Source organism: Calidris pugnax, unplaced genomic scaffold, assembly GCF_001431845.1.
Source record: "Calidris pugnax isolate Ruff unplaced genomic scaffold, ASM143184v1 scaffold103, whole genome shotgun sequence".
Classification (NCBI taxonomy): Eukaryota; Metazoa; Chordata; class Aves; order Charadriiformes; family Scolopacidae; genus Calidris; species Calidris pugnax.
Window position 1 is genome coordinate 16,129,215 of NW_015090990.1, and position 26,857 is coordinate 16,156,071.

At 39.0% G+C, this 26,857-nt stretch overlaps 1 protein-coding gene across 1 annotated transcript in view; it reads right to left on the reverse strand.

The window, feature by feature from the left end:
• SPATS2L (spermatogenesis associated, serine rich 2 like) overlaps positions 1–26,857 on the reverse strand; it is a 134,324-nt gene that overhangs the window by 36,794 nt on the left and 70,673 nt on the right. The window contains exon 3 of the mRNA XM_014954578.1: positions 7,465–7,526. Within this exon, the coding sequence (XP_014810064.1) occupies positions 7,465–7,503 (39 nt within the window). The 5' untranslated portion in view covers positions 7,504–7,526. The remainder of the gene's footprint in view (positions 1–7,464; positions 7,527–26,857) is intronic.

The window sequence follows — 26,857 nt, forward strand, 5'->3', positions numbered from 1 at the left end:
ATCCAATATTGTACAACTTATCAACAAATTCTATTTAAAACATATTTAACATTCTAAAGGATGAAAAAAAAAATTACAAGAGCCAAAGAATCTCCTAACGTGCAGTGATACTGCATCAATCCCAAACAGTCTGCAAGAATATAGTCACAGCAGCCTACTTTATTAGATTTATTTCTGTGTATGTGGGAAAAAACAGGTTTTTCCTACTCACTGAAACCTGATAATAGCAAGAACAACATTACCAAACAGACTACGGGGAAGTCAACTATTTTAACAATTGTGTGAATCATCCTGTCTTTATCCAGTGTAGATTCCCAGTGAAATTCTGTCATCATCTGGAGGCTAGACAAGCATTCCAGGACATGAAGAGAATTCAGTAACATACCTTATGAACCACAGATAACTGTGCTGTTAATGTCAGCATTAGTTGAGAGGCTGTCACTGACAGTAATTAAATTCTTGGACTTTCCCCTCTGTAGCCTGACCAGAAAGCACACTTCTTTGTTTGCTATTAAGATGACTTGCTCAGAATTTCAGTTTACAAAAGCGACTTTAAAGCAATCACTGGTATAAAATATAAAGCTGTGATGTTGAAAACAACTGTGTATGCTCAAGAACATGAAAGGCAGAACCCACGGCCACCTCCATTTAAACCCATGACCTTGCAAGCATGCATTTAATTCCTGTTGACCTCACTACTCTTCTGGATAAGGCTTAAGTTAGTTCCAAGTTTAGAAGACTTTTAACCACTTTTCTGAGTTGAAGTCTTAAGCACACACTTAGCTTGAAATACGTGCTCAAGCTCTGTTAAAATTGCTGCAGTTTGAGCCAGGTTGCATCTCATCAGGACCAGAATTCCACAGTCACAAGGTCATTTTTATCAGTCTCTTACAAAATTGCTGAGGACTGCCCAGAAGTAATATCAAAACTGAAAAGGGTTCCAAGTCCCCTCAGATAAACTGTTTCTACCCAAAAATAAAATCCCTAAGGTCTGATCAGACATACTTGACTATTTTTTCTGAGGATTACTGTTATGCTACAGGTAATCTCACCTCGGGCTGATTTTTGCCTCACCTTAAATAAATAAATAAATTCAGTAACAAGTTATTTCTGAGGAGCATGGCACACAGGAAAGGAGGACACTGAAACTCTAACCTTCTGTGCTATCCTTCTCAAAGTCCTCACGAACAGTCATCTCATGAGACTTTCCTGATGAATCAAGCTTGAAAAGAAATACAGCCTGCCTGAAATCTGTGACAGCAGATTACCTACTCTGCACCCAGAACCAAGCTGACATTGCTGTGTATTCATCTGAGTACTCTAGGGTCTCCATCAAGTTTCAAGTGGTTCCCAGGCAACTGTAACAACATGGAATCAATTGCTGCCTGTTTGCTGCTCTACTCCATCTGCTACCCCTTGGCATTATCTCAAAGAGGATGTTTCTGGTGAATAAGTAACATATCCGGGGTTCAGAGAATTTGTTTATATATTTCTGACATAGTGACAAATTAAACTTCTTTGCTGAAAGCTCATGGCTGTTCTGAAACCCCTGAATACAGCTGCTCTAATCCCCTTGTATTATTGTTATTTACTCTGAAATATTCTTGCCTACACTTAGTTAGGAACACCAATGCAGATGCATTTTCACTTTGTCCTAAACATAAAGATGAACATTAAGATCTCAAAGTTAGGAGGTAAAATAATTTAGAAGCATGGTACAGATACACAGAAATTTTTCTATTTTATTTTTACTGCATGTCAGTAATAACTCCTTATGTACACATACACACCGTATATAGCCACTGCACCTGAAGAACAGGTAGCAGTGTAGGCCACGTTCAATGAGATTACACCTCCAGTTGAGGCTGACCCAAATCCTGCAAGAGGAAGAGGGAAGGAGGGCTGTCTGCAGAACTCTGCTGGTTTCTATAATCTAGGAATTTATCATTAGCAGATGGCCTGGCTGCATTAAGCAGGAAAATGCATTTTAAAAGAACTTCATGGCAGAATTTGTTAAGGTTTTGAAAACTCCTACACAAACATCTTTCATAAATACAATTTGACTTTGCTGCGTTAAGAGCCTATTTCCTACATTTTTCCAGAAACTGTAAAAACCCAAGTTAATCACGACACACCGAAGAAGTGCTGTTAATATTCCCTTTGAGCAAAATAACAGCTTTGATCAGGTCTGCACCTCTCTTTCCACTAAATGACCTATTTATCACACTGATACCTTCAGATAAATTATCACCAATAAGCACAAAACAATTCTACTTGCTGCACTAAACTACTTTAGGCAATCATCATGGATTTATTATGTTGTTCCTGTCCCTCAAATTTTTAAATTAATGAATTGGAAAAACAAGACATTTCAGGAATTCTGAAAAAACATATTAAAAAGTCTGGCTCAGTAAGAACTGTTCTGCTTGAATAATGACAGCACTATTTAGAGACATAAATCTACAATATCCTTAACCCAAGATAAATGGCTCATCAAGTGACACAAGTGCATTCTGATCAACTTTGCTGGTCTTTGGACTAAGTTCACCTACTTCAACACATGAGCAAGGAACAGCTGCAAAGGTCAACTTTAAGGAGACCTAGTGAAATCATAGATTGGAAACATCTGCTTTTGTACCATATGATTTTGAATTTATATACTACTTCCATTCTTTCCATTATGAATCCTACTTTTTCCTTGCATGCTGACTATCACTTATGAAAACCACTGTTACGGTGTAATGTAAACAAAACTGTGAAACCCCCTAAACCACATCTGAAAAAAAATTCCTTCTTGTAGTTTATGGAACAAGCTTGCCCATCTGCACCTACAGCTCTGACACTTGAAACGACAAATGAAATTAAATGAAAAAGCAAGCTTTTCATGAGAACTTCAGCAAAACTTCACTCCTAACAGAATCCCACAAGGAGAATTTTCATCTGAGTAAGTATTTTGTTAAGTCCAGTTGACACCAAATCTCACTTGTTCAATTATGTTTAGACATGGAATAAAAATAAATAAAAATAAAAATAAATAAAAAGGCCCAACAGCAAGTCCTGAGGTTTGAACAATTCCTGGTATTTATTTGGATCAAAACCAAAATCTTGTGCCAGAGCTGGATGGCTACTCTGGGGAGTGCCTGACATTCACTCTCCTCTTGTTAAACTAAGAGGGTCTAATTGTTGCAGAAGACAATACAGCGCTTGTACTCCTCACTCAAAATGCTGCTTCTTTGGAGGCCTTGTCAGTCAGAATCTCAGCACCTCTTCTGGTGATGTACTAGCTTAATGCTTGAATACATTAATTTTAAGGAATTATTTTGTATTTAAGCCAATGAGTTTGGCCCATTTTATCCCTTAATCGAGTGAATTTGTGTGCATATGATCTGAACTATGTATAACTGAGTCTCTGAAAATCCTGATACTAAGTCCTCAGTTGTACTGCATTTTCAGGCACAGAGATGAATATAATCAGGGAGAGTGGCACAATGAAGGTAGACTATAGGAGGGATCAGGGCAGAGAGAATTATTCTGAGAAAGATCCTAGCTATGCAGGCATCTAACAGCTATGCGGCTGCCGAAATGCTGAGCTTTTGTTATTCCAGAAAAATCTGTGGGTTATATGCATGAAAATATGGTAATCAGAACAGTCCTGGCTTCCCACAAGAGCATCGCAGCTGCAGGAGCCTCTGCCAGCTACGGAAACTTCCATTAGCCTTCCCGACATCACAAGCCAATATTTATGTATATCTCTCAGGGTGAAAAAAATAAAAGAAAAGGTGTAAAATACATCATAAAGTCCATAGGTCAAACGTTCTATTTCAGCTGAAATGCCAAGAATTAATTATATGAGTAGCAGCACTACAGTAGCATTCTCTTATGACTCAAGTTAGGGGTAGGGTCTTACAGAGCTCGTGCACAAGCGAATGCCCAAAATGTCTGCCTCAGCCTCATATCACCTTTGGAACAGTGGCAGTGGTCTTATTTCCTTGATTAACTAGAGGCTGATCAGGGAGAGAACATGTGGAAAGGCCACCATTTCAAAAAAAGAAAACCAAAACCAAAGCAAACACACACAAAACCAACACACAAACTAAACATAACACCAAAACTTCATGGGCTCTGTACTACATTTTTGTCACAGAGAAACAATCCTCAATTTAACGACAGACTTGTGTTCTACTTTTGCAGACACTTACAAGAGTAAGTATTTGTATACAGATCTACAGTGCCTTTGGTTTCATTCAAGTCTTAGCTGGATCAAATCACTGAGGTAGAAGAAAGAAGAACTGAGAAAGCACTGTATTCTATTGTGTTCTTTTTATGGCCTGCTTATATTTGTGTTGATGGCAACGGATTTGTGGAACTCAGCAAAAGTATTAAAATTTATAAATCTTGGTTTAGTTTCCCAGAAATCCTCCCCCAAAAAAGGTAGATAAAAGTAAAAATTAAACTAACTGCTTCAACATTGCGTAGCATGACCATGTCTTGCTCTGCAAGTTTTCTAAGTGAGAAGGGGATCCGGTTCAGAGTCTCTTATGAGGACACTGTAAATATGTTTGCTTTTCAAATGTGTAAATGAAGTCCTTATATTTAGTAGGTTATGTGCAAATATAATTAAAGCCAACTCAGCAGGTCACATCTGTTGAATCCTTTCCTCATGTTTCTAGTGCGTTACTCGGAGGGTTCTAAAGCTACAGTTGCTTTAGAGTTACTCTGCTGCTGACAGAAAAAGCCACCATACTGTAACCCAAAGATGAGGTGTCAAATGGAGGTTCTGTGCCATGGCAATCTCATTTTAAAACAAGGCAGACTTGTCCAGGTGAAATGGCAAACTGAACAGGCTAGGTCCTCAGCTGATGTATGTAGAGCTCATGGGGTTTATGCTGTTCAGTCACCAAGAGTTTTTTTGGTAAGTTATTAGTCTATATTTTCCAGAATAAAAACCAGTGATTTTGCAATAAAATGTTAATTGCTGTTGACCTAGGTTTTCACTTTGGCATAGGGATTTAGTGGCACTAAATACTGACAGAAGATACAGAATAGAGAGGAATTATTGATTACAGAGTGTATTGATCCAATTATTTTCCTGCCTTAAAATGTATATTTTTATAAACATTTAATTTTAGATACTCTCAGCAGATATCAGAATTGGGAAAGCAGATATCTAGGGTGAATAAAATTCCTGTTGCAGTTCTTCATTCTTAAACTAGCAAAGACAGATTAATTGTAAAATCCTGCACTTGAAAAATTGAATAAAAAATCTGAGCTACACAGCAAATACGCAGAACTTCAATTGATTTACTGAGTTGCATTTTGAGAGTTACTGTAATTTACCTTTCAGAACTCTGGCACTAGGGGGTAAGATTTGATGACATTACTTTCTACTGCAAAATCCATCATGCTACTCAATATTTAAACCCTGTGCTGTTATTAAGGACTACAGTAGATACTCATCACCAAGATTCATGTTGCCATGCAAATCCTCAAGCACAGTGAGTGATTCAGGTGGTAACTGAATATGAGGAAAAACTACTCAAAAAGTAGGCACCTTGTAAGGAATCAGGTAAGTGCATCAGGTAAGGAATTGTTCCCCATCAGAGGATATGAAGCAAAAAGGTTCTACATCTTTCTGAATGCAAAGAAATTGAGTAAGGAGTGAAAGATGGACATAACAGCCTGAACAGGAACTGACTCCCACCTGAATTACTTGGTATAAATCATGACTTGGCTATGCTGTTTCCTCAGCAGCTTTATTCACATATTGGTGGGCAGGTAACAGGTTGTAACTGTTCTGTCAGGAAACATCATTAGCAATTTGAAACTTGAGGAAACCTAGTTTCAAGCTCAGTAGTTGTCATGATTCATCAAGTCTTTGTAAAGGAAAGGCAATGTCTAAGCCATTAACTACTAAGTCATGATCAGTTTTGAGAAATACATTACTTGACTGAAAAGTTCATTATTTGTGAAGTTAGAAGCAAAACAGCAAGTTAACTAAAAATCTGACCTTTACTTCAAGGCGATTTCTTTTGTGTGTCATACTGTGGCATATTACATCTAAATTCTCTATCACTTTTTGGGACTTCTCTCGATTGGAAAGCCACATTCCTCACGCCAAATGATTTTTTCTTTGTTATCAGCCCACCTAATTGTAAAACTGAAGTTCTGAATTGCAAAATTAAAGTTAGGTAAATCTTTTTCTGCTGAATATTTTTTTCCATCAGCTCAGGAGGAGAGCTAATCCAAGGAATTATATACAAGTTTTTACTCTTTTCCTGTCCGTTGACAGGCTTAGAGAAAAGAGAACATTTCAAATGCCTGCTCCCCTGCAGGATGTGTAATGTGTCACAGGCATGTCTTATGATACAGCGGAAGATGACTATATTTCTCAGTTTTACATTGCCCTCATTGTTCTGTATTTCCTTGATACTTAATCAGACTTGATCCCTTCTCCTTGTACACCTTTCATGAAGTGAATAGGCCTAATAAACTTGTCACTGATACCTGGAAAAACTTGGACCCACTGACAAAATTAGATTCTAGCCTTTAATATTTATCACACTGCCTTAAAGTCTGTATCAGAGTGCCATATTGTGCTTAAAAAAGCTGTAAATCAAGGAACCTACGAGCCTTTTCTGAACGTCCTAAATGCAAAGCTCCATCTCCATCTCTCTTCTCCAACATGAAATAGAACAAAATCTGATTTATATAAAAGAGAATGATTCAGGAGAATTCTCAAAACCTTGGCTTTTAAAATATATCATGTTATACAGCTACAGTCTTTACACTTCTCTCTTTTTTCCCCTATTCTTTGACAAATGTCCTGGTTTCCTATTTGTGTTGGTGGGGAGTATCTATGGGTTAGATTATGTCTTTGCAATCTGCCTGCTGGGAGTCACAAAAGATCTTCTGACTTACCTCATGTTTGTATACTAATTAGCTTTAGGTTCTTTACAGCTCCTGAATGGGTGGTGAGGCTCTAGCACTAGCCATGATATGGAGAGGACATACTCAAGCACATATAACACACTTTAAAGCAGAGGCACTTACACAGGAAAAAAAATCTACTCTTTTCAGGCCCTGTAATTTTAGGAATTGCCTTTAGGTATTACAGGTATGACGTTTTTGGTTAGAAAAAGTATTTTCTAAAGGGTGCACTTCTTCAAAGGCTGTATTTTGTACAGCAGTAACCATCACAAAGTCCTATTTTCCACAGCATTAGCACACACAGAATCACAAAGGAATAAGTCCATCTGACAAAACATTGCCTCTTTGTAGAAAAGCAAAAATGTCTCTCACCAAGATTAATATACTAATCCTATCAATATCTGCCTGTGTGCTTAACTTTATGCACAGAGTCAATGCATATTAAAGTTAAGTATGTGAACAGTGTTTGAAGAAGCAAGGGTGAAATATGTATGCAAATATCATTTTGGTTTGCATGGTACTATTACTTGAACCTACCTTCTCCTTGATATTTACAGGAGAATTGATTTCTGCCATCTCTCTTCAGGTGAGAATATTGTCTGTAAAAAGAGAAAAAAAAATAATAAATTTACTTGGAGGTTTTAATCCCAACCTGTCAAAGCTACACCTATAAAGACTAATGCTTATAGGTAAGCAAACACAATTAGAGAAACATGAGAACACTGAATGTCCTGCACAGCAGTGCCCAATCTTGCCAAAAAGCAAACATAGTCCAAATTTCATACTTTCCCCAGATTAGTTCTGCAAAAACATTTTTTAAATGCCTCATAGTTATGAATCTGGATACAAGGGGTATCATGCTTCTCCCAGCCACGTCTCTTGGACCCTATTCATTATTGATACCTTTGAAACTTTTAAGAGGAGGAATACCTTAGACGAACTCAACAGCTCCTGTTTTCTCATTCACCAGCAACCTCAATTTTTTCCAGAAAATTTGTCTGAAGATCCCATCTTAAAAAGCAGCTAAATGTGCCAGGAGGTTAGGCTGACAAGTGCTGCATGGCTGTTTGTTTGGGTTTTTTTCAGGACTAATTCAGAGGATTTAGCCACACAGCTCCTATTGAAACTAACAGGGTCTGTGTAGTTAAATCTCCAAGTTTGCTCTGAAAACCTGGGCACATGAATGGAATTTGCATGTGATTAAGAAACCCTGCAATATGCTTTCTACTTCCAGTTATGTGGCCGGGTAAGTGCACATGATGAAGAATTAATACAGGAAAGGGAGTCCAGTTGCCTAATCTTGATTCCATCAAAACCAACTGCCTGAGATCAGTAAGGAACAGGCTTGAATCTTCGCATTTTAAAATTAAGTCACACACAAACAATTACAGCAAAGACTAAGTCAAAAAGGAATAAAAGCTTGGTTTGGTAACCAAATTTAACTCTATTTACACTGAAAGGAAGGTACAGATGTACGTAAATAAGAACGAAATCTTAGTTCTTTCCAAGTATTTAAAGTTGAAACACTTTCTCCTTTTTCCCATTTGAGCCCTTTGCTATGTGAACTGATATTAGAGTTCCCGTAATTCTTCTAAATCTCTTTTAATGCACTTAAACAATCCTCCCTTAACTCCTGCTTTGAAACACAGCACTTCAGTGGAGTTCAAAGTCCAGAAACTAAGTGCTTCCATTACAATATCCACTGATAGCATTTAAATCTTGTTATTAACTTTTGTATGCATCTGTTTTCTAATTAAAGAGATGAAATTCAAGGAAGCACACTTTCAAAAATAACATGACTTTATTTGCGGTAAATGGGGAAAAGATGATAAGATGAAGAAAAAGGAATGAATTTTTGAGTTTTGGTCTGGTGAAGAGCAGACATCGAGTTATGGAAACCCACAAAAATAAGGTGCCAAAGGAAAAAAGTAACCTTTTCCATTGCCTATTATTAAAAAAAGAAAGAAATGCTTGAAATGAGTACAGTTCCTCCTGCTATCTCTATTTTACTATTAAAAGTCACATACCTTATATCTGTCTTTAGTCTGTAGCTCAACCACTTTGTCAAGACACTGAGCTGGAGTCTCACTACATCCGATAAGACTTTGCCTGGTAACTGGGCCACTCTGTCACTCTGAATGATTTACTGTCTGCTGGTATCTCAGATCAGAAGGTTTCCCCACCCGCTCTTAAATCAACGACGAAAGAGCTGAAATTAGTTTGTCAAACCCACCCAATGGCTACAAGCAGAGTTATAAAATGTCTGGACTGAGCAGGAAGGAAGATCATATGCAATATGAGCTTGGGGCAACTCCATTTCCAATATATAGTGTGTTCCGACAACTAAATGAAAGTGTTGAGAAATGATTGTAGTCTGTAGTCCCTATATAACTTTTTTTTTGATGTAGTACTTGTCTTTTGCTGTCAGCTATTTCTCATCTCAAGCATAGAATATGAGATATAGGTCATCAAATTTCCCACGCAGTCTGGAAAACTTAGCTCCAAATTTACTCAAAATCTTCGTCTCCCATGTTGGACTGGTATTATTCTCTGTTTAATAGCCAATCAGATGTTAAGGAATAGTTATTTGACTAATTCGTCCATACATGTAATATCTAGCAGCGGTTTTAATGTGACAGACAACTGATGGATGCCTGCCCTCTGGAATTTGATCCAATACTTTATAAAAACTTTAACAAAAAAAATAGGAAAAAAACTGTTCTTGAGGAACCAACCCACAGTACAGAAACAAGTACAATAAGGATTATAGCTAATAAACCCTTCTGGCCTTAAAAGTCCATTAATCTATAAAAAAAAAATAAATAATGGGAAAATATTTTGTCACCTGAAAACTTCAGATTTTGTTTTGCAGCAAAAATTTTACTGGTTTTGTACCAAAAATGTACATTTTAAAAATACATCTTGAATGAAGGAAATTAATCCCAAAAATCGTACTTTGTGAAAGCCCCACACCTCTCAAGTTATGTTGCTTCAAAGATAATAGCTAAATAATTCTTCAAATTTAAATTCAATTTGCTGATTAAATGCTATCACAGCACTTTGACAAATTTAGTCTTTGTGGCAACACTCTGACTCAGTTTAAAATCGTCCTAAAAGCTTCATACAATACCTTGCCAGATTTGACTTGTCTCTTCTTTGCTGTATGCTCCAGGTGTTACTGTGATTATAGTCTTCCACAGATAAATGTGGTGCTGATTCAGCTACCTTGCAACTGCAAGCTGTTTCAAGACAACTTGGCAACCCACATAAAACATACCCTCTGTTTCTCCCCTCCTCTCTCTTTTTTTTTTTTGCTTTTAAGATCAAAAATTAAGAGGACATCAGCTTCTACAAATGCACCCATTCCTCTAACGCTTCAGATTCTTGCTTAATATGCATATTAAAGCTGTCAAAATTAAGATGCTACAACTGAGTTGGAGCTATTTTCCATTCACCTTCTTCAAGGACAGATAATGAAATAACCTGCATAAAACACTTGCTCATTTATATAACTCAGTCCAGCACTGCTTCTTACATGAAATACAAATGATACATTAAAAGGAAAATGTTAACGTTTTACTAATTTTTAAAACTATCATTTATGGCTATACTTTATAGCTAATAAATTTAAATTTCTCATTGTGGCACAAACTGATTTATTCAGTTAATTGGTATTTTTCCTCTGATGATATTTTAATCTCTGTATTGAACAATTACTGCCTTTCTAATCCTGTGACAAAAGATTATAGTATGTGAATAATTTTATGAACAAAATAGTCCCACTGAAGTTTAGAAGACTTAGCTCCAGGCTTGGATCTAAATTTGAGCTGCTACATTCTCATCCTGAACTCTTCAGAGAAACTTATTTTTGCCTGAGCTGTAGAACATCAGAATATGATGAACCCTAAAGCCAGAGAAGAACAGTGCTTTGCACGACACTAACAGCGTGCATACAAAAAACCCCTCACATACAAGAAGTTCTCAGCTGGATGTCAGCTTACATGCTTCATCTTTCTCCACACCCCTTACTTGTATTTGTGCTCCTGAAATGTCACTGTATGTTGTACGATTTCCATGAAAAAGGAATGAAAGAAAAAAAGTACTACAGAATCCATTATGGGTCATTAATTTCCGATACAAATTTCCGAATCAGTTACCTGGAATAGGAAATTACTCTCAGTTGCTTGATACATCCTGACCTCAAATACTGATGGAAGGGTGTTATTTCTATACCTATTACGCACATCCAAATGAGACATCTTACTTGCCTTGTAAAATAAAGCATTTAAATACAACAAAAAGAAAGTATGCTGTAGAGGCACTTCAAGGGAATGCTGGAGAGAAGATTGGATTGAGTATGGTAGAGCCTTACTTCTCTCCCCTACCAAACGAAGCAATTCTTATTACTCTACACAGGTTTAAGCTAACATGAAACTGAACTGAACAGCAGCTAAGGTGCTGGGGCGTGCTCTGTCCTGCTGACCTTACTGCAAGCAGTAATGTCCAGCAGGGCAGACAGTTTAACCACTGCAGCAAAATATGCTAGAGCTCACCTGTCAGAGTCTTAAATATGTGGCTGCTTGACCAGACTTTATAGAAGTTTCCTTTCTGTCTTCAAGCAGCTCTGAAACCCTACTGCTGCTGTATTCAACCTCTGAAGAGCACCTGCCACCCTTCCACTAGTACCACCTTTGGAGGTGTTCGGCTCACCTTCCAGCTAGATACACCTTGGGGTAAAGCTGACAAACACTCCATTTCCTACAACACTTCGCATGGGTGCGATTGGTCACATCTGAAGCATCAGAGAATCACGAGACCAAGTCTGTACCCTGCCCCTACTGCAAAGCCTGGCAATTACTACCTGGCACACTTACATTTCAAACTTAGAAACAATATCAGAAGAAGAAGAAACATGCTCCCCTCCAACAAAGCAAAAAAAAAAAAGAATCTCCTTGCAAAAACACAGAGTGGGAAAGGAGTTTATGAAAGCGTAAACATTGCCAGAACTACATGGTTTGTGAAAATACCCTGGTAGTAAGCTCTATCAGAGTGGAGGAGATTTGTGTGACATCTGTTCCACCGACATCCGAAGATACAACTTATCTTTGACAATGGGGAACAGAAAATTCCCCAAGAAACAGCATAGGACAATCCAGTGTTAGAAGAGTTTCACATCTGTAGGTTTATGGATGAATAGACTTTTACACCCCAAAAATGACATATTTCTTCACCTGCCCACTGCAACATTTTCCTTTTATAATGCTCTCCCTGGCAACAGAACAACAGGAATCCCAGGTCTAACTGACTTGACCCTTGCCAATACTTCTCAAATTCCTGTCTGCTTCTGCAGTCATTTGCTGCACCTTGTGCTAATCCAATCCTTCTTTTCACTGTGCTAATTTCTTTCAAATGTCCCATGCCTAACCTTTCCAAAGTTTCACACAGCACCCCCAAAAAGCCCTCTGCCAGGTTCTTTTGTGCTGCCCTGTTTTTCCCTTTTACAAGCCAGGCGACCCCATGGCAACAGACACTTTGGGGGACAGTACAGCAACACAAGACAGGAGATAGATACATGGACCTACCATTTATAAACTTATCAGCCCTACTAAGCAAAGACTATACACAGTCACTGAGTAAGCTTTCACTGTTAACAGAGCACTGGAGTTTACAATTCTGTCACCCAAATATGTTCATAAAGTAGATCACTACTAGACTGTGCATTTTTTTATTTTTAATTAAGGATCATTTACCCATTTCCAAACAGTTCAGTCAAAATCCCCCAGCTCCAAAAAGCTATCATGCAAGGTACGGGTGGAACAAAGCAATAACAATTTTAGAGCCAATTTAAAAAAAAAGTATGTAAATGTTAAGCATCTAATGAGATTGTAGCAGCCTGCAGTATGATTTCATCTTCTGCGCTTCTACTTCCTCTACAGAATTAGGAATCTCATTTGAAAATGAGATTCCTATCTATCCATGTGTATTATATTACACTGTCTTGCCTGCAGACTTCCACATGCCCTAGGTAAAGATAAAACCAGCAGAGTCAGAGACACATGGCCTCCATTCCACATTTGACTGACTTTTATTATAAAGAGAAGCTACCAGAGACTTGCAGATGAAGGCTGGGGTGAACACACCTTTTCCGATACGGTTTTAAGTTAACATTTTTGTATCAGAAAGACTGACAAAACTGCAAGAGTGCAATTCCAAAATTCAAGTATTTCAGAAAGGAAATCTTCTTGACTTCACTCAGATTTTATTTAAAGAGCAGAAGAAAAATCCACACGTAAGTGTGCATATGATTGTTAGTTACAAAAATGAGTGTATTCAGTTGTGCACAAAGCCTTACCACTGTGGTTGCAAAACTACTAGTGGTAGCATGAGATTTAGACACTTCTCTTCACTATCTTGAGATTAGCAAAAGGTATGATTTACTGTAGTCTAGTGTTTAAAGATAAGTATAATAACTAAAACATAAATGCATAAACATAACCAGCATTAAGAGCATCTAGGACATATTAACAAGGGTCTTCCTAGCTGTCCTTTTAGCCTTCTGTATCATTAGAAATGCACACACTTAGTAAAAATGTAAACTGTCATCAATACAGACCTGCCGTTTATGCCTTTCTACAGATCATACCCAGAAATGGTACACACCATCATTTTGTATTTCTTGCTTTCCAGAAGTTCGAGATTAGTCACTTGAGGCAGGTTAAGTGCCTCTGGGAAGTGTGATGATATCTGAGGCCTTTAGTATCCTTTTCTTTAAATACATGCATAAAAACTTAAATATGTGAGTGCACACACATTGAAGAATATTCTCCATTTGCAAAGCCTAGTCCCACTACCATCCCCTGCTCATGCCTGTCTCAACCACAGAACAAAGCAGTTGCCTCTGCATTCTCCCTTCTGCACAGCTATAACAATCTGATTCCCTGATGGCCACCACACTCTGCTTGAGACCTACTGGCTGCAGAGCCGGAAAGAGGATGCAGGAAATAAAACGGGTCACTGATTCCACATGTAGGTCCGGATTCCTACATAAAAGAGGCTTATGCTCCCCCATCGCTTATCACCTCCTCTGTGAGGATTTCTGAAATGACTGACATTACAATCTGAGAAAGAAGCAGATGTATCCTTGCAGCCTTGCAGATTGTTTGCTTGAAAATAATAAGGCATAAAAGTTTGGAAAATATGCAACAGTGCATCAGGAACTCAGTTATTTTATTTAACACTATAAAATTAAAACCTGAGAGACTGTGGACCTATCTTCTATAAAGAGTGGGATATGAGAGAAAGGACAGTCCTTAGCAGCTGGGTCAGTGTCCTTTGAAGACTCTCTCCTATCCTTCACAGATTTCTGCCGAGAGCAGGACTGGTTCTAAGCAGGTATCACAGTAACACTGTGATGACCAATCAGTGTCACAACAAACTGGTTAGGCATCAGTAAGTCTTGTACCTCATTCTGATATACCACATTGCTCTTTGATCCTGTTGTGCTCTCCTATTCCCAAGCAGGAATATAACCCAGGGAGAGCCTTCTCCTCTCCTGTTAGCTAGCTCACTTCCCTCTCTCAGTGCCAGTGCATGAGCAAAGCCAAGCCACTACATATGTGGGCTCCACGGGCACCTATGCTTTCATGCAGGAAAGAGCACAATGTGGTGTGTGATGGATCTTCAGGTCCTCTATGCACCTGGTGCTGCACTCCTCACTGTAAGAGTCCTGCAGAGGAATGTTCCAGCCCTTATCAAAGTCAGTTTGAGAGAGGGCAAGAAAGCTACTTGACTGGCATCTTCCCCAAACTCCATTAATATTTTGTCCAAACAGTTTACAAGTATTTAGTGATATGACCATATCTTTTGACATGGACATCCCAAAAGATTCTGGCTGTATTTCCTATCATTGGTCCATAGAAAACAACATACCCTTGTTACTACAACAACGGCTGCTTGCAAACCCTCTTGCTGTACAGTCTTTGAGGGCTGTATCTGTCCTATCCAAGCTGAGCTGCTCTTTAACACAAGTTTCAGTACGGCTTCCACAAAAGATCAGTGAGTCTCACTGTACTAGTTGATGTTCATTCATGCCAAGTGACTGACACCATGTCTCTGTCAGTTACCACCAGAGTTACTAAGCCAGAGATGGGTAAGTATAAGAACCTGCTAACTTTGTAGAATATACCTTGGGCTGAGAAGGAACCAAACCAGTTGCTTATATTTAGGTCATTAACACCATCTTGCATCTGAGCAATGGAGACCAATTAAAAAAAAAAAAAAAAAAAAAAACTCTGTCCTATCCAAGCTGAGCTGCTCTTTAACACAAGTTTCAGTACGGCTTCCACAAAAGATCAGTGAGTCTCACTGTACTAGTTGATGTTCATTCATGCCAAGTGACTGACACCATGTCTCTGTCAGTTACCACCAGAGTTACTAAGCCAGAGATGGGTAAGTATAAGAACCTGCTAACTTTGTAGAATATACCTTGGGCTGAGAAGGAACCAAACCAGTTGCTTATATTTAGGTCATTAACACCATCTTGCATCTGAGCAATGGAGACCAATTAAAAAAAAAAAAAAAACAAACACAAAAAACCCAAAAAACCAACACAACCCCTCCCTAAAAAAGTATAGATTTTGGCACCTTCTGAAACAGCCTTTACACAGCAAATACTGTTCAAGCTTAAATACAGTGTAAGTGGCATTACACTGCAGTGAAATAGATCAAAGTGATTCTCATAGCCTCTGGCTCACAAGGGCAGAAAATTCAGGAGAACAGCCAAACCTAGACAGCTGCAGAATATATGCCCACATTTGCAATAATGATAAAAAAAGTAGTAAGTGGTAACACTTTGCTGATCTTTTCTTGCACTTCTGAGCAATTTGCTCAAGAAGTTTAGCCTAGTGTGTTTAAGAATACCAAACATGAGAAATTCTTTTTCTTTTTACTAATGCTTCAGGCTGAATTCTAAAGCCATTTCTGCCACTTGCATTTTCCCATTGCAAAATGTGATCCCTGCTCTTACCATATTTGTAATGAAACAACTAAGAACTCTGCCATACGAGACACCTGAATCACACCATTGACAAAAGGCCAGCTCTACATTAATTAGAGCAAATTATCGACATGAAGAATCAGGGGACAGAAGGGGACACATCAGAGTCCTAAGTAGAGCAACATACCCATGTTGCAATTGACAGGTACCCATACAAAATAGATATTTTGTAACTGCTGATATGTATGTAGGTAGGCACATACGCATACCCAGAAATGCTACTTTCACTAAGTTGTCCTCTGATAATCTGTGAGCCCAGGTAAGAAAGGTATATATATGCACCCATTTTTTTACTGTCTGCCAGACAATAATCACAGCTTCGTTAAGTTTAACTACAAAACACATTAACTTTCCCTGTCCAGCAACCCTCTTATTGGAATAAAGTTGTTTTTCTTCTAATGATATATACACACATCCCCTAGAAATACACATACATTCTTACACCAGCAGTCACCTTCTGTACTGTTAGTAAACAAGTATTTGCTTCCATGCAGTATGAACTTCCTTTGATACCTATTTGGCTTTCATCCATAAAATTATCTGTGATTCATGCACATTCTGCACCTGTGCATTAAAAAGACACACTATACAAATATCCAAATAGACTAATTTTGTGTAGCCTATTATGATCCATTTACTGTGTCCAGAGGATAGCAGCCAACTACTCTAGGGTGACAATGAGCTTAGGATGAGTGACCCTCAATCTCTTTGCATGGTGGGCAAGCAATTACAAGTCCATAAACCTGTAGCTTTCTCACTAATGTTCACTTTCTCTTCTCTGTTATTTGACAAGCTTGTATTAAATTGCATTTGAATTCAATCATGGTAGTTCTAACGATGCCACGAATTAGTACCAAGAGATTATGTCCTACTGTTGGCAAAAACAGAGATAAAGCTACAAGGCAGATCAATCTCCCACTTTCCCTCTCTGTTCAGAAGAGATAGCAAGAATGAAGCCATGAACCATCCTACTACAGAAAAGCTAATCAAGTCTTTGCTAAATACTGAACACGAAAACTTTACTTAAATTGGAGTGTTCTAAGAACACATTCTAGTCAGTTCAGCAGTAGTTCAGTGGGTGGAAATAATGAATATATTAAAATGCTTTATAAAATAATCATACCCTAAGTAAAATAAATTTGAAAATAAAATAATAAGCAAGATTATTTTAAAAAAATAAATAGCATTCTAAACAATGAAAAGCACCCCCAAAACACATGTAACAGTACATTTAAACAAAACCTATGAATTCAGATTCAAAAAAAGTTGAATTTCTGGACAGGAGTCTTGTTGTAGAGTATCAGGCCTTGCCATGAAAGGGTATTTACATGATATAAGGGCTGTTCCCTAGCAAACAGCCAAGTGACTTAGGCTCAACCTCTGGAAATTCCTCCCATCCCCTTTACTATACTGATTAGTAGCCAAACCTTTCTTTTCAAGCCAGGCTCTCTTTAAAGCTGCACAACTGTTGCCATTTGAAGCAGAATGCCAGTAATCTGAAGCTAACAGTTTCCCACTTCAGTTGATAAACATTTCATCATGTGTTTGAACTCCCTATCCATCTGGTTTGGTGTCCCTGCTGAGATGCGTGATCTGATTTGCCCCTGAACAGCTATCAAGTATATCTCTGGAAGGATGAGAGTGGTCAAATGCACATTTAGTTCAAAACTGAGGTGACAGTGCTTCCCATTGCTCTTCTTTTTCAGCCGTACAATTTATGCCACCCTTTTACCTAAGGAAACACTCACCAATGGCACCAAAATGCTATTCCACATTAAGCGATACTGAACTACAAAAAATAATAATATGCTGGAATACATTAAACCAGGAAATGTCCCAACAATTTTTCTTTTCAGTGTAGGAAATTATCAATTCATTAAAATCAGAACTTCTGAAAGAAATAGAAGGAGTCTTGTTCTATAAATTCATCTATTAAATGTTTACTTCAATAAAATGGCTCAAATGGAAGAGAGTAAAAAAACTCATCCCAGCAACCCAGTGACAAGGGAATGCCTCCAGCCTGAAGACACTGAAGATCTAGTGCTTTTTCCAAACCAGCCTCCTGCTACACTAGAAGTGTTTGCTTTAATCCCTGGGCCATTTTTAAGAGAAGGGAAATTTCTCTAAATAATTTTCATCTTCCCCTCAAGCCCACGTATTATTTTCCTAGAAACAGTTAAGAGCCAGCAACGGCATTTCCCCACTCCAGACATCCAAAGGCAAGAATTCCAGCACCACTTCATCAATATCACAACTGCCAGCGGCTGCTCAGGAGAAAGTAGCAACTTGCTTGGCTCCCAGTGCTCTCCGCTTTAGGGACTGCACCCAGGGGCTCTATACCCTTCCTTCTCTGCAACAGAGTCGCTGCCGAGAGCCTAGAGCCTATGTTCTGCTAGCTGGCATCCTAGAGGAGCATCTGAAGAGCATCACTGTGATTCAGCAGAAACTGAAGACATCCAAAATTCCTGGGTTTACTACATATCTCTCTCTAGTAGAGCTGAACCCAACTCAGAATAGCTGGATTCAACTACATGGCCAGTAAAATGGTCCTCTCTGATACGAAGGAGGGAGGGATGTGGGATCTGGAAAGAAGATTTCAGACTGAGAAAACTCACTTTCCACAGCAACCTTTGCCAAAATAAACACTAGCATCTTGCTCTTCCTCAAGCGTGTGAAGGAATCTTGCCAAACATACTGACAAAGAGCAGTGAAATGGTAAAATATGATCTACTCAAGTTCTACATTTGCATGAAGCCCTTGCAAAAATAAAAAAACACAACCAGAAAAAAAAATTCAGAAAAGGTTAACTTCCAGTTTTTACAAACTACATATTACCTTCCAAGCCACTCTTGCCAGGGGCTGGAGTCATTAAAAGTCATTTACGTTGGCTCCTATTTCAGCTCAGAATGGCACGCCAAGAGACGGTGTCAGTTAATTTGCTTTTGCGGTTGCCCAAGTGTGGGCTGCTAGAAGAGTATGGGATGGGAATGCTAACGGCAAAGTATGTAATGTAGAAACATACCTCACCTCAATCACAGTGCTTCCTCTAAACGGTAAGAGCAGACGGACAAAAGCAAATATCAGGAAGTGTTCAAATTCACACTTGTTTTAGATGTTAAGAAACAAAATTACCACAAGGAATCAAACTTCCACCAGCAGACTGGTACAGTGTAATTGTTAAAATAAATTTTCAGTCTGGGATAAATCTCAAGCTCAGAGAAACTCCTGGAGCTATTAACATTTCAGCCTACTTTCTATTAAGTGGTCTGAGTCCACACTGTCTTTCCTTCTCTCCCATTCAGACATCTTTGAAGGGCCACTTTACCATTGCTAGAGGTGCCGGGCAGATTCTCAGCCAATACAGGTTGGAGCAACTCCTTCGAATTCAAGGAGCTAAGGTGGACTTTCAGCAGCTGTTTGCTGGGCCCACAGGACAGGACAGCACAGCACAGCTGCCCCAGCTGCAGACATAGAGAAGGAGCCTCTGGGCAGTAGCATTTTGAAGAGTCGCCAGAGCTGCCCTGGCCAAGCACGCAGGGAAGTGCTGCACTCATGATGATGAGTTGGCAAGTTTCTGCTTGGGGAAGGGAAGAACTTTACCAAAGGTCTGAAAGAGCTCCCTGAAATAAGTTGCTTTTGATGAATACTGATAAAGCCAGATACTCAACTGGAGGCAAAACAGACCTAAAGAAGCTTTATGCAGCTAGGCCTCAGGTGACTAACGTATGTTCAAAGCATATGTTAGCATACTTTATGAGTCAGTGAGGTTATGCATGTGCTTGAAGGTAAATACTTGATTTAAATGCACCAGAGCAGTCTGAACCTTACAACACTGAACACTGAAATTAAATGTAGCCTTTCATTTTCTAAGACCAAGTCACCTCATATAGGTCCTTTGAAGAAGGCACAAGTTCTTCCTTGAGCAGTATTTTAAATTATTTATATATATATATACACACACACGTATACGCACAAAATCTACATAAAATCTCTAAAAAATGCTTACAAGTTCTTCTATTAAAATAACCTGATGTATATCCACAATAAAGAGACACAGGCCCAGCAGTATTCCCATGTTAACAGCACCCAGAGTCACACACTGCACTGGAAGCAATACCGCTGGTGTTTTGGTATTCCCAGATTTACAACAAATGCTAGCCTTCCTCTCCTCCCCCCAAGGAAAACATTGATTTCCTATGTTAACAAAAGGTATTCCTGGAAACAACAAAAAGCATTAAATAAGTTAATCTATAATGACTTATTGTTCATACAGTCCTTCAACCTAATTGCTATTACACATTAAAATAAGTGGTTATCACAATATTTACTGGATGTTGAACAACACTTTTTTAGAGAAAAAAAAACACACCAATTATTCTTTTCAGCTGAAGACCACACTACCCAGGCACACCACAATTAATTGTAAAAGTACAATCAATGCAGACTGTGTACTGCTAAAATATGCAAAAGCACCTTAACCAGTCTCCTCTCCCACTCTCACCCCAAAAGTTATAGCTACCCAGGCACACCACAATTAATTGTAAAAGTACAATCAATGCAGACTGTGTACTGCTAAAATATGCAAAAGCACCTTAACCAGTCTCCTCTCCCACTCTCACCCCAAAAGTTATAGGAGACAATACCAGAAAACTTTTCTGCTTCTGAAAGCCGATAGGATGTGAAGTGTTGCCTGACATGCATGAACTGAGGCCTTTGTTTAGGCAGGCATATAAGGGGCTTTTAAAAAAAAATTACAGATTTCTTGACTTGGCAAGGGCAATCCTGATAAAGCAAGCTATTTGAATAAACCATGGAAATGAACAAGGCATGTGCACAGCAAATGAAGTAATCTTATTAACAGAATAAAAAGAAGGTATTCTGTTCATCTGTTGAGCAACATTTTAAAGAAAATAAATGTTTTATTTTGAGGATACTTTTCCCAAAGGCAGGTAAGACCAGTTGCACTGTACAGCACAGATATACACTCCAGAGCATTTCTCAGCTCATCTGTTTTTGCCCATTTACTGGAAGTGATCTTTGGCATGCTACAATCCCTGAATTGAAAAAAAAATCTGTGGCACATCAGACAGACTTTTACTTTGCATCTGTCCAGAATTTCTGCCAAGGAATACTCAATATAGCTTTGTAGGATAAAGTAACATACTATTTGCTTCACAGAATCTAGTGTTCAGAAGCATCAAATTAAGCTCTCATTTGCAGTTATCAGCAATGCCCTACCTGTTGAAACTGTCAGTACGCTAAAGGATGCCATACCCACTTTTCTTGGGCAAACATGGATACCAGTACATTTCAGGTAAGCACACAGAAAAGTATGTTTTGTCAAGCACTTCAAAATCGCCCTAACTGCTAAATCTCTCTTTCCACTGCTGCAAGTTAGCAACATTACTCTAGCACTTAAAAGCTCCTGTATATTGCATGTAGGCACTATCAAAGAAACAGTGCCAATTAACAGTTACCACACGAAGCAAGCCAAATTGTCAGCATCTCAACTTGCTCCAGCCATCCTGTAAGTGGTAAGAACTAGCAAACAATAAACTGGGCTGGCTAAGAATTTTCCAATCAAACAGGGGTTTTGTTGGGGTGGATGAAGTTACTTCATTATACCTGAAACACTTCATAGAATCATAGAATGGTTTGGGTTGGAAGGGACCTTAAAGATCATCTAGTTCTAACCTCCGTGCCATAAGCAGGGACACCTCCCACTAGAGCAGGTTGCTCAAAGCCCCATCCAACCTGGCCTTGAACACTTACAGGGATGGGGCATCCATGACTTCTCTGGCACTTCTCAAATTTCTGCTGAACAAAGCTTCTCCAAAAAATTAATCAAATTCCCTATGAGCCACTTATCCTTCCCCAGAGACCCCAAATCACAGCAAAACTTGGCATAAGGGAAGTTAAACTTATCAAAGCAGGAAGTTACTGTGGCTTGTGCAGTCACAAAAGAGCTGACCAGTGTTCATTGTCAAGTAGGGCCCTGTATCAGTCATGTCTTTCCTTCACTCTTCTACAGCCACTTCAAGTAAAGGCAAAGGTGGTTCCTGAACAGCTAGTCTCTTTTTAAGTGCCTGACTATGTTGTCATGTGGGCATGCACAAAGTTATCATCTTCATTCACAAAGAGCAGTTCTGGCAGTCATTTGTACAGATTTTTTATTGTAGACAAAACCATGCAGTCAGAACTGCCACAAATTCGCATCTCCAATTTAGCCACATACCAAAATGCACAGAGCTGACTCTGCAGGCATCAGATGTGAGCTGTGACTAGGCTCTATCACTGGCATCCGTAGAACCAAGGGCTTTGGCTGAAGAGAACTGGCTCTACAATTGCTCTATATTTGGACTCTCCTCTCCAACAACGAGAAAGAAAAAAACAAAGATCCATGTATGAGAAGCAATTTGCACAGCAAGAGATCCAGCTCCACCAGCTGTCTTCCTTAAATATGCAGAGTTGACACAGGTAGAGTTGTTCCAAGACCTGAACTTTATCCATCACTATTTTTCCAGAGATTATGCTCATTAACTGAGACCAGACAGTCTAGCCACCTTGCTCACAATCAGAGAACAGCAAACAGGGAGTGCTTTGGCTCTTTTAAAACTGCCTGAACTGTGCAGTTGGAGGAAAAATACAAGAATCCTTTCAGAACTATCCCCACATACACCCTGCTTTTGGCACAATTTACTGCCTTGGTCCTCCATTCTAGGAGCACACACACTCCATCCTAATGCCCTCAGAGAAGGTATTTGTTCCTCTGCTGCCGAGGATAAATATATACACAATTCTTCCAACCTGTCCCAAGTACATTCTCCATAGAGAGAACAAAAATGTAACTTATCACTGGTGAAGAAAAACTACTTCCTCTTATCATGAACCTTTACAGCATGAACCATTTCAGAACATACTGAAGGACAGCAAATTCTGTCCTGCCTTCACCGTAGGCTGCTTTTTTATGAATATGTTCACTCTTCCACATGAATTCAAGGAAACCTTCATTCAAATCAGTGCTTCAGCATTGAAAAGCCATGAGACATTATTTTCAGCAATTTGACTTTTCAGTTGAGCCTCTTCTAACTCTCTGAAATTATGGTGTATTTTTCAGACAGTGTCCACTTCTAGCAGATAAGGTCTGATGTTTACAGTGAATAGCAAGGAATGGTCTGCAGAGAGGGCTTATACTGCTATAACAGCCAAGGTCAGCTAACTTCCTTGTGTACAAATTTAGAGGGTTAGAAGCAGAAAAGCATAGAGGGATTGCATCTGAGAGGAACGGACAGGACAGGTGATCCAAAACAGACCAACAAGGTATTCCACACCATCTGCATCACACTCTGCTTAAAAGCTGGGGGATCAAAGGGGTCAGTCTCTTGTCTTCAATGGCCAGCATTCGAGGAGGACAGTCTGTTTGTCTGCCTTTGATCCAGATCAGGAATCCATTTCCCATCTGTCACTGAGTCCAGTCTGGGACTTTCCCAGTGCCTGCTGGTGACATGACTGTCATCCTGAGAGCTCAATCTGGTTTGTATAGATTATATATACTTCATTATTTTCTAATTAATATTATTACCTTATTATTAATATCTCATTAGTTTTGTTTCCTTTTCAACCCATAAGTTCCCTCTTCCTTTCATTCTCTCTCCTCTCCTGTGAAGGGAAGTGCTCTCCCGGAGAAAGGTCGAGAGCATGTGTCATTCATTCAGTGGCCAGTCCAGCCCAAATCATGACAATGAAGACATTGAAGTTTCAGTTCACTGTGCTTACCACATGACCAAGTAAATCTCATCATGTCATATCTCTGCTGGAATTGGATAGCATTGACTGACAAATCCAGCAAAAGATTTGAAGACAGCCACCTCAAATTCTTACATTCAGACCCGTCACACTGCTATACATTCACCAAAGCCTTTGTGATGCTTTTCACCACCAGGAACAAATGCTTATCCATCTTAATACTAACAGAAGTGGAATAAAGAATGGCCAGCAGTAACAAAAGAGCAGTCCAAATATTCTAAAAATAACGGATTTCTTCAAGATCTCAAGAGTCTCATTTAACTTTGATTATTTCTTCAGCGTGAAGGCTCAACCTGCTTGCAGTTTCAGACTTTGATATTGATCCAAGTTATCAGTGAAATCTAAACTGAATTATTTCTTGAGCTCTCTGCATCACACAGCTGCCAGTTATTTTTCGTTGACAGCAGCACACGATTAAAAATAAAGTGTTTTAGGGAAGAACAGAGACACTGAGAGTATAGTGATTCACTAAAGTTTTTTTTCAGAAGTGAACTAAGATTTCATTCCTACTTCAGATTTTAATTACTTTTCAATTTCTTAGAATAACAACATAATTCTAATTCTTAACATTTAATTTTGAAAGCAGTTTATCTGTCTAGTCTCATGATAAATGCAGACTATTCTATCTCAGAAAACTTGTACAGAGTGGATTATTTTAAGGCACAAAATTACATATTTATACAGACAATAACAAGATGCATCTATAGGTAATTACAGAACTATCCATTTCTGAGATAATTTGCCTAGTATGAACATCAGACCTTTATTCAGACTTGCTCTTGCAGGACAGAGTCAGCTTGAACACGCAGCCCTATTCAATAAGCCACTTAAATGCTACTGAATTCTATGACGCTTAAACGTTTTGAGACATTGTTCAGAGAAAAATAAACTTCAGCACGTACTTAGGGTCTTTTTGAACTGTTTCAGAAGTGCCCATGATATTAATGAAAATGTCACATATACACATGTGACAAAACATTACTAATCTAGAAAACTCTGTTCTAAGATCTTACAATAGGATTTTGTTCTTCTCCTAATTCTTTTTAAGTAATACATTAAAGAGTAAGTAAGCATTATGAGTCTGGCTGGGATGGAATTAACTTTCTTCATAGCAGCCCATATGGTGCCATGTTTTGAATCTGTGGCTCTAACAGTGCTGATAACACACCAGTGTTTTGGCTATTGCTGAGCTGTGCTTGCACAGTGTCAAGGCCTTCTCTGTTTCCCACTACACCCCCACAGCCAGCAGGCTGGGAGGGGACACAGCTGGGACAGCTGACCCAAGCTGGCCAAAGGGATATTCCATACCACATAGCCTCAAGCTTGGCGATAAAAACTGGGGTAGAGGAAGAAAAAGATGGCTTTTTGTTTCCAAGGTTGCTGTTGTTTGGAGATCGGCTGGGCACGGGTCTGCCTGTGGGAGGCGGTGTGCAATCTCCTTTGCTTCACTTGTTTCTCCCTCCCGCCCCTGCCTTTTCTTCACCTATTAAACCTTTTTTAATCTTGACTCAAGAGTTGTCTTCATTTTGTTCTTCCTATTTGCTCCCCCTGTCCCACTGTGGAGAGCTGGTAAGGGGAGCAAGCAGCAGCTGTGTGGGTGCTCGGCTGCTGGCCAGGGTAAACCCACCCCAGCAAGTCATACAGAAAACCCATTCCAGATTGATGTACTATATTCTCCTTAGATTCCAGTGCAGAACTTGTCCCAATATTCAGTGTGTACAATATCCTATTATTTATGTAGATATTTGTATGGCACTGTACATCCAAATATTTTGCTGAGTATAATCCTTAGCACAACTCTACAGTCTGGGGAAGCATTTATTATTATCATTTTACTGACAGAGAGGTGGAGAAAGACTATAAGAAAAGATTTTCAGATCTTATTAAAAATTGTGGCCTTAGCTCCAGGAAGAACATTTACAAACACCAGTCATCTTTTAATAGCAACCTGAAGGTTTCTCAGAGGTGGAAAACCAGCCCTTTACAAGGCGGAGGGCTTTACTGACCTCCCTCTACTACTGCCCCTCCAAGTAAAGGATCTGGTTCACAAATTTGGGCCTGCACTAAAGAGACAGCAACAATTTCCCTATTTTCAGAGCCACAAGACATTATTGTGGTGTGGAAGACCAAGTATAGCTGAAAAACTACCAGCTTTTCACTGAAATCATTGAACACCAGCACTGCTCTTCTGAGAAATCCCTTACTGAGTAACATTGCTTACAAGGGTGGAGATGCTTCCAAGGTATCTCGCTCTCTAGGCAGGCCATCTGTTTCTGACAGCTCAAGGTCTGGTCAGGAACTGACCCAATGATTCACTTAGCTGTAGTAAATAGAGCTTACAGCCAGACAAGTAATATTTCATCATGTACTTGAGCGATACTTTGGATCAGCAGATGTGCAAGAACCACCTGGGCATCCATATCTTTTTTTCTTCTTTACTTTGAGGAAGTCACAGAGCTCACAGCTCCCAAGTTTAGCATGGTAAACTATTAACTAACAGACTGATTCCATTCAGCCACCCCCTGTAAACCTTCCACCACCAAAAGCTTTGGAATTTTGCCATGTAGCAACTCTGTGTAAAAAAAAAAAAAAGTTGCAAGCAAAAAGCAAATCCTTAAGAAACAGTGTAACTGCCCTCCTGCAGTGAATAACATACAAATGAATCTGTCTTCTGTCTATTTATTGCAGTGTCTGAGCATTTCACAAACCTCATTACATAATCTATCATCCCAACAACCATGCTCAAGCGCAGGAATACTGTTACCTCATTTTACAGATATAAAATTGAGGCATTAAGTGATTCACTGAAGATTTCTCAGGAAGCTATTCATAAAGAACACAATCCAGATGTCCTTAGCTGCAAGTAAACTGAGAACCTTGAAGACATTTGAAAAAAATGGTCATCCCCATTAGAATTGCACAGAATGATGAGGTCATTAGCCCGCTGTTAGTCAGGCTTGGAATAGACTGAGCTTACGCTTTCATAACATGCCGGACAGAGAGAAACTGCCTACTTCCAGACACAATAGCAAAAGGAATTACTTCATACATTTAAACAAATATTTTCTT